This window comes from Melospiza melodia, chromosome 10 (assembly GCF_035770615.1).
Source record: "Melospiza melodia melodia isolate bMelMel2 chromosome 10, bMelMel2.pri, whole genome shotgun sequence".
In the NCBI taxonomy this organism is placed as follows: Eukaryota; Metazoa; Chordata; class Aves; order Passeriformes; family Passerellidae; genus Melospiza; species Melospiza melodia.
Genome location: NC_086203.1, coordinates 23909798 through 23923462, shown reverse-complemented (window position 1 = coordinate 23923462; position 13665 = coordinate 23909798). Strand labels below are relative to the sequence as shown.

Below are 13665 nucleotides of genomic sequence, written 5' to 3'. Positions count from 1 at the left end.
AGCCTGGGTGGCATCTGGAACAGCCAGAGAAATGGGGATCCCCAAGGATAAAGAGAAACTCAGAGCCAGGAGACCCCCCCTGCCCCTGCCCTCTGATCCAAGCAGGTCATGAGCACTTTGAATCACCTGAGTGACCCTGATGACTTCATTGAGGACAAGCCTCATTCACAGCCAGCTAAAGTGAGGCTGAATTTACAATACTGTGATTTCTCAGTAAATATTACAAAATTTTCATGACTTGGTTCAAGTTACTCCAAGGCAGAGAGCGGTATCTGAAAAACCTGGAGTAATTTTAACCAACCTTTTCTGTTCAACTGCATTTTTTTAAACAGCTTATGAATGGGCAAAAAAGATTTTTTTTTTAAATAAAATGAAACATATGTTTTTATTAATTTAACTAAACCTGCTTAGGACACAATGGAATAAAGAAACATTTGATTCAATAATTCAATTTGATGATTTAATTAAAGTGATACATAATAACATTGTGAATGTCTTAAAGGCAAGGAAAAAAAGTCCAATGATTTGACCATCTATAAAACAACTGGCATTTCTCAGAGATCTAATTTTTCTTTCAATACTCTCTGTGCCTTGGATTTTTCAAAGAAGATTAAAAGAATCACAGGCTAAAGGACCTCTACTGATTTTGCAAAATGTGCAGCTGAAGAAGAGATAGAAATGCAGGAAATGGTTGGGACAGGGAAGGGGAAGTTTAATCAGGACACACTGAAGAGAAACACAAGCTTTTCTTTTTCTTTTTTTTTTTTAACTAAACCAGGCTTAATGAGAAAAAAGAAAAGCCTGTGAATTCATGATTTCTTGGGAAAAAAGTAAGACCCAAAACTAACAACCAGCATTATTCCACACTGAAATAGCATCTCAGCTAATTTTAGAAAAAAATATTACTAATGCTCTGTTTAAAATTCAGATCCTGAGGGATATTAAAATATTGTGGGGGCTTTCAGGATGCCTTTCTGTGGTGTGTGCAATCCTGAGCAGATACCTGCACAGGTCTGGCAGCACACCAAAGCCACTGTGTCCTGGGCTGGCAGCCCCATGCCAAGACTTGTGGAGACAGAAACCCCCAGCTGGGGTGTCACCATAGTTTTTTAAGATTTTCTAAACCTTCTGATATTGACATTCTTGTAGTGAACTTTCTCACTCACTTTTTGTAAATAACTCATTGTTTTGCATTCCTTTATGGAAGAAGAGAAAGTTGATAGACTGTTGGTTTGACCAATGTCATTGGAGAGGTGTCGCTGTCACCCTCCAATCTGCTGTCACTTTTGGAAAACTGTAAATCTTAGAGTCAGAAAATAAACTGCCTTTTTTCCTTCACCTTGAGAACAGTGGTGTGTGCTTGTGTTGTTTCATGTCCTATAGTGACATCGGGGCACCCAGGCCACATCTCAGAGGCACTGAACGGGCAAGAGCCTTTGCAGTACCATGGCCATGCCCCACTGCAGGCACAGACATGCCCTGGACCTCCTGGAGGGAAAGAACACCCTCACCTTCCTGTCAGGGATGACCTGAACTGGGAGAACCTGGCAAACAAGGCAGCTGCTGCCTTCTGGAAAAGCCCTGAAGAGGCAGAACAGCACAGGTGCATCTGGAGGGAGCCCCTCCGACCCAGCTCAGGCAGTCTGAGGGGCTCTCCCAGCTGCTGGCCATGTGTGGGGCTGCCCAGCAGCTTGACCCAGGCTTTTCTCTGCAGATCAGCCCACTGGGGAAGGCAGGGGGAATCCAGCATCTTGGCCAGTCTCATCTTCCAGGGCTCACTCAAGCCTGGAAAAACCTGTTTGCTACTGGCAGATGAATGCAGCATGCTGATACACTCATAAGCACTGGGCAGGCCAGCCATACAGCAGAGAATGATTTTCTTCATGTTAAAAACATTCCAGTGGGCTGGAACAAACAAAATTAATTTAACAACTCTGCATTCATCTCTCCCATAATTTGATTTGTATGTTGTATTTGGCTACGTAACCTCCATGAGGTTTCCTAACTGAAAGCCTGATAAAGCTTAATCCAAAAGCTCCTGGCAGCTCCATTTCAGTGAGCTGAAAGACAAAAAAAGGGGCTTGTTGCTTTGCAAAAATTAATTGCTGGTACTGAGACACACCCATGAATGCAGAAGTGGTATGTAAGAGAATACTGCAGCTTTTTAAAATTAATACTGTTCCTTAAAAGCAGCCTGTAGTTCTCTTTCAAAGACAGAAATGCAACACAAGCCAAACTTTCTGGGTTTCATCACTCTTTTTGCATATGCTACCTGTGGTTATGAAAAGACCTATTAAGGGAAACTCTGTGAGAGTGCAAGAAATGTGTATTCAGTTATGGCTTGTACACTCTCTCCCTGTAAAACAGGTCTTCATATGATGAATCTAGTTGCACTGGGCTCAGTGGGATTTATAAAATCCTCTAAAAATGTTCTAAGTTAGCTTGTCCATGCATAAAAATGTCACCACTTTAAAGGCAGTTATTTCTAGCTGTGCTATGCCCTGCTTTGAAAAATCCCACTCTCTACCTCCTGCTGAATGTCTCAGCAATGCAAAACTGCTGTTCCTCTCCTTGGTGCCGTGGGATACACGTTGTGTGCTGAAGCCCTGACAATTTTCAGCACAGAAAAGCAACGTGACAGTGAGATCCTGAATCCCTTGTGGTGACATGGGCATCTTCTAGGGCAATTCATACACGGAAGGGGAAACATCAGCACCAGGATGTGCCCATAGCATGTAACTGGCTCAGAACTGCTCAGTGGTAACTAAGAGAAAGGGACAAGAGTCCTGTCTTGCTCTGGGAGGCAGCTCCTGGCTGTAAGGTGAGAGAGGCCTCACTTCTTGTTACTACTCTGGATGTGCCGGAGGATTCATTCAACAGAATGAGTGGCAGGGAACAGTGTCTCTCCCTTACAAAGAAGGGGCACAAAGGAAGATAGTTGGGGCATTTCTTTCCCCAGACTCAGTAGAAGAGAAGCTGAGAGGTCAGTATGGGGGTTTCATGTCTTTCTTCACCAAAGGGGCAAACAATTTGGTGGCCAAGTTCTTGGGGGAGAGAGGGTGTTTCCTTCCCCTCTGCCCCAGCCCTGGGGAGGAGCTGGAAGGGCCAGTCCTGCAGCACAGATGCATCACTTGCTGCTGTAATGACACCCAACTCAGCCACAGGCATCCCAGATGATTCCAGTGCCTGCAAGCTGCGGTCAGTGCTTGTGCTATTGCCAAACACTGCACCAAGTTCACTCACCCCCAGGAACCCAACTGCAGACAAGAGAAAAGCAATGCCACCAACAGAAAAAGAGAAGGAAAATACTTTCAACTACATCTATACCTACATACACACACACATCTATTCCTTCTCATTATTAGATCCTCCAAACTTCAAATAAACCCTGAAATGCAAAAGTATGGGCTGTGCTGCAATGAGAAAACACGTTTGCTTTCAGTGCCATGGTAGGGGTAGTGATACAGGGGAAGATTCAGCTCCATTGAACTGGTGTGACTAAGTGGAGGTGCTCAGGAAGAGACACCAATCCATAATAAACAAAAGCATGCTTTGGGCTGTCAGATTCAATCCCAGAGTTCAGCAAGGGCTGTGCTCCCAAAGGATAACAAATAAACTATGAAGATCATATGCACAGACAACACAGGCTTTAGTATATCAGAAAGTGCTAACAGGCATACTTATAACATTTTCCCTCTTCTTTTACTAAATGTTTGCAGTTTTTCAGCTTTGCTTTAGTATACATTGTTGACTTCTCAGAGTGCTTACAAATGACATTATTAATACATAAGGATAATTGCTTTAAAGAGTAGCACACATTTTTCCTTTACCTTTGCCTGCACTTTGCCAGCAGGCATTGGCAGGCTCCGGAGCATGCTGTACACACAAATATTTGTGTTGATCTACTTCAATCCACAGGCAGAATGTAGCTAGGAGACAGACTATTTATCTTCCCTGCTCTTACCTTCCACTATGCTTCAAACAGATGGGGTTGTTGAGGTGTGAGGCACAGACCCCACACTTGTTTTATGAGCTCTGCAAAATAACCTCATGAGCAAATGGGCACACGGGTCACTCTGACTGAGGGCATCTGCACAAGCTGGGGTTTGCTCCTCTGTTGCTGGCCCATTTCCCAAAGTGTTCACACAACCAGCATCTGGATTAATAACTGTATGGCTTCATAGCACCTAAATTTCCATGGCATCACAGCAACAGATCCTGTTTTACTGAAAGGCATGGACCATCAGATGCCATGCTGGGATAAACTGATGTCCAACAAGGACCTGCCCTGCAAGTTTTGTGTTTGTATTGCACACATCCATGTGTGCACACAGAGGGTGACTTGTGTTTCAAATGTACACCTGTGCCCTTATTTACACAGTGTGTTTGTGCCACATGTGTGATCACATTCAGGGGCACAAACAGTATCAATGGGAGAAAGAAGGAATTCCTGCCAGAAGGACACATATTTGCTCTGTTAGCCAAGCTGATCTTTCCAATGTTCTCTTTGGCCTGGGGAGCAAGGAAGGATAGAGCAATAGGGCTGGTAAAGCCTCCCAGTACATGCCTGTGGGATGCCCAAAATCAGATTAGGAAAGCAGCTTTCCTTTCATAGTTTCTGGAAGCTTTTTAAAGGATGAGCTGCAGGGACTCATGGTTCAAACTAAAATTAGTACTTCTGTGGGCTGAACAGCTGGGCCAGCAGGTAGGCAGTGCAGAAAGGAATTCCCTCCAGGTGTAAATGGAATAAATCATCAAGCTCAGCTCTTCCAGCTTTAGTGGCAGCTGTGAACCCAAACCTCACCTACTCTTTCACACTGAATTCCTCTTGCTCTGTTGGTTTGGACCCTTTATAATCTCTGAAGAAGTCTAAGGAGTGACTTAGTGCTCACTAATAAATCTATTGATAAATTGTTCACTACATTCAGGCCCAGACACACACACTCCTCACATTACAACCACACAGAAGTTACTACAAGTATTAAACAGAACCCCACAGAAAAAGAGCCATTGCAGGGGAAGCATGAGGTCTATGTCAAGGTTAAATACCACATCTTTTTGCATCTAATTCCCCCTCAAAATGGGTCAGTTTTTTTAATGAAAAGCTTTGTGTTCCACCTGACCTGAAACTGTCTGGAAGGCAGAAGCCTGTCCTTTCCTGCTTTTGCAGGACACTCTCCATGACACACACAAGGACCCAGCAGTGCTGCAGAGCAAGACAGGGCTGAGGTGGAAGGGATGAAATATGCAGAAGGAACACACTGATTTCTGCCTAAAACGTGCATTCAGCAGCCACTTGAGGCTCAAAAAGAGACTCTAGCACCTTTACTTGGAGCAATAAGGCAGTAGCAGACAGACAGGTCTGCAGCAAAAGATGCGGGACAAACAATGGGCAGGACAGTGTCACCACCCTCCAGTGCGACCAAGCCAGGCTGCTACACCGACAGAAGTCCTAATGATGAGACATGAATTCATTTGCACCAAACCCAGTAGGGTGCTGACCTGATTAAAGGGGAATAGAATTGGGAAATGATGACTTCCAAAGCAAAATGAAATCAAAAAGCAAATAGGAAAAGCCCAGTTGTCCAAGAAAATGAGGGAGTTATTAATCCATGAAGAAATCTTCCAAGATGCTTTCAAAGGAAAAAAAGAATTAATGCTAATGGTAAACTACTGTGAATTAACTTAAAAAGGTTCTTGTTTATTTGTATTCCCCTTGTGATATTTAAAGAAAATAAATAGCTAAATTTTGATTTAGCCATCTTGAGTTAAATTTTCAATAATGAATAATTTTAAATCCACCTTCACTTTGTTGTTGTTTTGGATATGTTGCATACTACTATGAGGTACTTTCAGTAATTTAGGTTTGACTAAACCATAAAAATGACATTCTGCAAGAGTAGAACTTCTCTGCCTAAGACTCCTTCTGGACTCCCAGAGAGAACCTGAGGGCATGAAGAGACTGCAAAGTTGTTTTGAGACAGTTTTCATAAAACATGGCCATTTAGAAAGCAAAACCAAATTACTGGGAGTAATAACAGAGGCTATAAATGAGACAAATAACTTGTTCCCATTCAGAAACACTGCTGCCAATGCTCTAGACTATCTGCCTCAAAGTGTTGATGTCAGTGCACTGAATCTCTGATCCTTTGGATGCTGCTGCATGGGAGAGACACTCCAATGCTCTGCAGAAAGGCAGCACCTTTACAGAAGGCTGTAGTCTCATTTCTGACATCAGGAGCCATGAAATGGTGAATAAGAACTAAACTGCTTTGCTTGAGTGCAGTACCTTTGGCTGCAGGCCCCTCCCTGAGCCATGCTTCCAGCACAAGGCTTGCAGGGGGGAAAATCCAAATATCTTCTATCCATGTTCTAGTGGCACTAAATTAAAAGGACTTCCAAACTGTGAATTACCATCACATAACAAAAACCAGTAAGGAAAATGACCACCTGCACAGTACTAGAGAAATGTCCCAACTGTTAATGTAGAGTCCAAAGCTAAGTTTTACTGGAGTGAATTTATGACTGCTCATTATTTAACTTAGTCTAAGATCATAATTACAGATGGTACTCCGAGGCGAAATCCCACTGATGGGAAACAGCACCGTTTGAGACTCCAGCAAAGAGTAATCAGACACCTTTGGGAAAGTAATCAGGCATCTGTGAAAGAAAACTCTGATGTCAAGAGCCCCTCACATGGGATGCTTGTTTAAGTGTTGCAAGGCATGCAGCACATTTAATGAGTAGAAAGGTTAAAGGGTTTCTTTGAGTGTTAAAAAAAAACATAAAGAAACAACATTTGAGGTAATCATCAGCAAAATAAAATGGGCAAGTATTGTTGCACATGGGGTACCTCCTGAAACAAGGAAATGAAACACCTTTTCCTCCTGAGTTTCCATGCCCACACCTTCACTAAAGCAGGTATTGTTTTGTAAATACAGCTCTGCTTGATGGGACAACATATGAAAGTAGTGAGAATCCCCTGCAGACCCAGATCCTTGAACTGGATGGACCTTTATGTAAGAATTCTGTTTGTCCCTGAAGAGCAATGTACACTATTAAAGCAATAAATAATTAGCAATCCCTCTACCAGAGCTGCTTGAAAGCTGCCCAGGAGCTGCAGGAACAATGACAATATATGATGTGACAGAGAAACACAGTCCTGAGCCACAGAGGACAGGCCAGAGAAGAAAGGAAGCACTTTTAACAGAGATTGTCTTGTCCAAAAAGTCAGGCACTGCCACAGGCACTGATAATTACAGTATCTGATTAATGCTTTACAAATGCATTCTTGGCTTAGAATGTCTGTACAGAGAACTTCTAACTTTTCAAAACTTTACATAAATTAGTATTGCAACATGGTGAGCCCTCTTGTTAAATGATGCCTCATTTAACAGTATGATCCACTGCATAGTTTGGATCTCTGAAAGTCTCATCTTCTTAAAAAGAATCACTGTGCAAAGGTTTATTATCAACCCACCAGTTGCTACAATTACATAGCTGAACAGTATTTAACCTGGATGGTGGATTTCAGAAATAAGATCTTTAAACATCATCTGTATGGTTTTTTGAAATAGCTCCAGGGTCAACTTAAAAATTAAGCTCAGCTCATGGGCTCTGATTCAGCAAAGGTCTTATGCATATGCTTTTATTCCAGGAATACAAACAGTCCTCAAGAGACTGCAAAAGAGGAAGCAATAAGATAAGGGAATAAAGGAAAACTCTTCTTGTTAAACTCTGACACACAAAAAAATCTGGAGTTTTCACTTTTAAGTGAAAAATTGGTCCTATTTCAAATTAGCTGAAGTATTTCACCATCTTGTATTCTGATGATGGAAAACAATGCTCCTCTCTTCATTGCCTCGTTTGAATTAAAACAAGAGAAGGGAGAGGAGAGTAACTGCAAAGCAAAAGGCTGGTAACATTCACACTGGTTAACAAACTGTATACAAGAGCACTGACCTAAAACAGCCTTTCCCAGAAGACCTTTTGTTTACCAAATGCCACCACTTCTGGGGCTTTGCTAAGAAATTCTCAGAGGGCTGGTAGAGAGTGAGAAAGTTTTCCTCCGGTGTATCTGCAGGATATGCTACTGGTCACAGTTCTGTGACCTGAGATAGCTTTAATAGCTGAGAGAAAGAGCTGAGAGCCCTTTGGTCCCAAACTGTTCAGGATGGCACATTTGCCAATGGACCACTGCTTTGTGTTGATCTGAAATTCCCCATTCACCTGGGAATTCTGAAAATTATTCTGAACATTATGCAAATTGTTCTGGGCACATTTTCCTCCAAAACAAGAAAGGCTTACATAATGAATGCTACACTGTTTTCCAGATTAGCAATACTGCCCACAGACTTAATAGAGTGTGACAGAGGAAACAAATTGCAAAAATTCACGCCGACAAACATACCCGAACTTCCCCTGCAGAGCTGGAGACCATCACAAACCATATCACCTTGCAGCAACTAAAAGACACATTTTCGTGACCATGGCTTTCCTACAACACACAAATCAGGAACAGGGAGGGCAGACAGGAGTCACCATGTGACAGCCATTGGTCACATTGCCTAATGCAATGGGGAAAGCACTGAGGTGCAACCAGGAGGTATGCAGAAGAATCTGCATAAAAGAAATTTATAATGCTAACCTTACACTCTTCTGTGCAAGACTGTCTGGCTGGAAAGCACTTCATGCACTCTGTTCCTCAGTCCTTTTGCATGAATGACACTGTATAAAGTGGTACTATATTCACTAGCTGAATAAACAACAGGTTTTGCTTTCACTCAAGTATCATGACTTCAACTCATTTTATTTATATGTCAGTAGTTCAGAATGTGCAGTGGACCAGGTACATCATCGCTGCTCACCTTTGTCAAAAAAGGGGCCAGAACCATCCATGTTGTTATATTTCTGGAACAGCTATATCTCATCCCTGTAACCTTTGGAGGATATACTACATTTTGTGTTAGCAACACTGTGCCGACCTATTTATCTTAAGTTCATGAAAAAAAATGCACCTATTTTCAGTGTCCCCTGGTGTGCACACAACCCAGAAAGTGACAAGTTAACAGAGCTGGTACAACCACTGGCTGCCCAGCCAAGAGCCTCCTAGAGCAAAAGCTGAGGGGAGGAAGAAATCAGCAACTCCAGCCTCATCCCTACTATTAAATGGCATGCTGAATGTTGTCAGACCATGGGAAATGCATGTCCCCCATCTGAGGGTCTCTCATGTCACAAATTCAAATTCCCAGGCAGACATAAATACAGAGCATTAAGGTACTTGAACATAATGGCAGAGGACCCACAGAAAATCTGCTCAGGAAACAAGTCCCCAAGAACCAGACCACATAAACATGGACTAATAGTAGTGCTGGTCCCGTGCTCCTGCGGACTGGCTCACTCATGACAACTAAGCCAGGTGTGCTTGGTTCTTAAAGATCAAAGTCATGGTGAATCTTTCTGGTCATTCAAGGTGCTCTTTTGTTCTTGACAGCTCCAAATTAAGATCAGCCCATTAACTACAGACCTTAGTGTTTGTAATGCTCTAACAAAATTGTAGGTTTCAGTCATTTACTGTGGTGGTGAAAACCACCCCAAGATTCTTTATAATCCTACAAACAATCCAGTGAGGTGAGGAATATGCAGGCATGTGGCCAAAGCAGTTAAATCTCCTTGAATGTTATATCAGAGGTACCTTGGCTGCACTCAAAATAAAAACGAGTCAGTTCTGTCACTTTTAGCATAATGTAACTCATTAACTTTCATCACTGTTCTGGGTAAATAATATGTACAGAGGATATAACTGAAGAAATTACTGACACATGTTGCTGTTACAACACTGATTGAAAACTACAGGCCAGAGCATCCGAGCGTAGCAGAGTTTCTTCATTCCCAAGATCTCCTTCTCACTTCTGATGTAAATTCTCTGTCCCAAGTCTGCCTGGTACATGAGGTTTGTGTACGTGTATATTATATATATATATATAAATAAGCATGCTCAGAGAATAATGAGCCCTGAGAAATACACTCTCCCAGCACTCTCTTGGGAAGGTGAGGCTGCTGAACGCAGCTGTTTTCATGATTCACATCCTCTAAAATCTGCACTTTCTGTGCCTGGCCAGGTGAAAATGCCAGGTAAAAAAGGGAAGCCTGTAAATCTGCTTAGCTGTTTCCTTCTGGCAAACTGCCCCTCTCTTCTTTACCTCTACTGGTTAAGCACCAAGCACTTCGCAAGACTGAAGACTGGAAAGTACATGTGATTTCTCCTACCTATAAATAACACTAGTCAGTAAAATAGAGGCAAATAAAAGTAGTAAATGATATTTATTTCTAGTCTTATTTTATCGAGAACACATTTCTCTCAGAATTTCTGATGTGCTCCTGTAGCCAGGGCTGCCTGTGCCAGTGCGACAGGAACCTCCCTCCAGCTCATTATCTGGTGTCTGACAGAAGCAAGCACCAGCTGCTCTACAAAAAGGCACATGAAACACTTCAGCAAGACATTAGAAAATCACCTGCCTAAAAGGAAGAGATTATTTTCCTCCTGTCACCATTACCAACAGAGTGATACAAACGCTGAATTAAAAGGTTGGCAGTTTTTCAGAAGTCTTGTTACTGGAGAAATGAATCCCATAACCACATCTGGACACTTTATTTCCATTCAAACACCCAATGCCTCAGTGCTAATGGGGCTGAAATTTTTCCTTTGACCTTGGCCCTTTGGTTTTCCCTTTTTGTCTGGTATCTCCACAGCCCTAAAGCCAGCTGGCAGAACCAGGGACATTGCCAGTTTGAGATTCATATTTTGTGGCTCTGAGACCCACATATTGTATTGTCATGGTACCTTGTAACAGTGAGTTCTACAGGTATCAGGAGCATAAGCAGAATTAGTTAATTTATTGACACTTACCAACAAGGAATGCCTGCACAACCTGCATTATTTCTTTGGTAGCTCACAGCTGTTCTTAATACCATTTGATAACAAAGTAGACAGAAAAAAATTCTCCTATTTGTCAGGTGTAAAATTCTAAAGTATAATCTACCTTTGGAAGCTTCTGTACCAAGTGGATTTTCCAACATGTCTGTCATATCTTGGTTCCAAGCATCCTTCACAGCAGACTTGGATACCTTCCTGTTGTTCAGCCTTTGCTCTGGTCGGAAGTTATTCCTCAGGTACTCCACAGACTTGACATGGTCCTGCTGCTCAGTGGTGAAGATGGAGTAAAATGCCTCCAGCTGATGGCAGCCATCATGGCAGGGGAGAGAAGAGATGGTAATTAGAAAAACAATGTGGTGAAATCCGGGTGGCTGATAAGACAGCAAAATGCAAGGAAGTAAAATGTTGATGCCAAGACTGATAAAAGCACATGGGAAGTCAGACTGCCCACTGAAATTATTGCCAACCACCTTATCTCGGCACAGAGCTTATCCTGCCCAACATGGGAGAAGGCCTTCTAGAACCTGTGGACATCTGTCATTGGCAAAGAAACATTTGCCCTTAAGATCCCTTTTGTGTGTGACACAGCCTTGCCAAACCCTCCGCACCGCTGGCACGGCTTTGTTTCACAGTACTGCATCAGAAAGCGCTTCCAGGTCATTCCACACCGAGAGCTTTCTCCTGGATAAGGCAATACCTCCTTATCTCTGAATACCTTACCAAGTTTAGCTGCCAGGCTAAGCTCCACAGACAGCTCGTGCAGCACTTTTAGGCACAGCTAGCATACACTCCTCTGGGAATAAGTTCTTCTGTTGGATTCAGATCTGAGCTATTTATAAGAAAACGTATTAACCTGTAAGAAAGGACTGTAATTGGAAAACTTTTCTGTTGCTTCGTATCTTAGTGTTTCTTAGAAAAAAAAAAATTCTAGCAAACTAAGGAGAAAATATTTTCAGCTAATGTTTTTCTCCCAGCTATCAAGGTAGGTACAGCATTTACTGTTATCTTGTTATCATTCAGGACAAAAACCAGAATTAGTTATGTCACTGCTGGAAAGACTGAGCAAGACAGAGCAGAGAAGGAATCAATCCTGATATTGTTTGCATCACATCAGTTACACATATAGATAGTATGGATTTGGGGAGCACAGAATCCGGCCCAGGAATTCAAAAAGGGACTTGAGTAACATTCATAGCTTAATGACAGCTTAATCACTGAAACTGACACACTTTTCATTAAGTGTGTCTGCTCTAAAAGCTCTGGAGAAGCATGTGAGCCCCAAATTTTAAAACTGGAAGAATTATCATGGTGGCCTCAGTTGATAAAGCTGATAAAAATGATCAAAGAAGCAACAGAGCAGTTGAACGTCGCCCACTGACTCATGAGGTACCCACCACCATTCTTTACTTTCCTCTCAAACCAGTAATCTGAGCCCCCTTCAGCAGAGGGACAGCAGGGGATGAGCAGGGAGGGGTGACCACCAGTGACCAGTTCCCATCACAGGCAGGGAGCTCAGGTGCCACTTTCAGACCTCAGGTGCTGCTTCCAGGCATGGATGCTGGGATTTGAATTGTCCTTTTTATTTCCTCCTGTATTTTATGTGAATGCCTTATTCCAAGGTTCTCAACACAATTCTGTTTCTGATTCTTTCAAAGAAACAACTTGAAAAATTTCAAAAACCATTTCGTAATTATTAGCAGGACCCCCTCAAAAGCATAGGAGGATGGATTAAAAAAGGGGTGAAAGCACTGACTTGCACTTTTGTCTTTAAAAAAACTCCACAACAGATGATCCTGCTGCACCCTTCTATTAAAGCACAGATCAAAACTCTTGTGCTTATTTACATACCTTTTGCACTTCATGCACTGGAAGCAGTTTTGATGAAGCCAGCTAACAGGGCTTAAGGTGACTTTATAAAAGTGCAAGAACTCGGGTAGTAACTTCTCTTCTGAAGTCAAGTCTCTAGGCTTAGACATCTGTGACATTAATTGAATTTTTAAACTTTCAGAGAGAACTTTTAAAATATTTTCTTCTGCCATGCTACCTTGGGGAGGTATAATTGCATTTTAACAACTGCCAATTCAAACATGATTTTTAACCTTCCACTTTTTATGTGTTGAAGTATATATAAGCCATTTCAACATCACTTTCACTATAAAAATATTATCTACGACAAATGAGAAATTAATTTATCTATAGCTGCCAGGAAAAAAAATATTCTAAGATCTGCAGTCAAGGAGCTACATTCATGCTCTTCAAGGAGTACAAGAGCTCCTGTTCAGAAGAAGAAATTAAAAGCTCTTGTAAGACTATTGTAGATACAGGGAAACCTGATCTAAAACCCTGAGTCATGCAATTACAAACCATTAAAGCCTGATGTGTAGTTTTCTAAGGGTTGGATATACAAATGGCAATTAAAAATACTGAAACTGTTGTGAGCACAATGAGCTACTCTGAGGTATGCATTACGAGAGATAATGCCATGCTTTGGGTCATTGAATGCACTTAGCTTCACAATGCAGCCACAGGGTGACACAGCTTGTCCTGGTTTGTTGTCTAATTATCAGGGAAGATGATGATGATGGAGGACTGCAAATAAAATAGAGAAGCCTCCACAAATGGACCACTTCACTACTGTCCTTTTTCCAGCAAGGTATTTTGCACAAAAGCAGGAATTTAATTGGAACAGCAACAAAGCTTAAACAGTATCACTGTCATCCCCTGGGATT

General features: G+C 42.1%; 1 protein-coding gene across 1 annotated transcript in view; it reads right to left on the bottom strand.

Annotated features, from left to right (window-relative positions):
* PTPRG (protein tyrosine phosphatase receptor type G) overlaps window positions 1-13665 on the bottom strand; it is a 391006-nt gene that overhangs the window by 82677 nt on the left and 294664 nt on the right. Inside the window, exon 8 of the mRNA XM_063164912.1 lies at window positions 11043-11235. Within this exon, the coding sequence (XP_063020982.1) occupies window positions 11043-11235 (193 nt within the window). The remainder of the gene's footprint in view (window positions 1-11042; window positions 11236-13665) is intronic.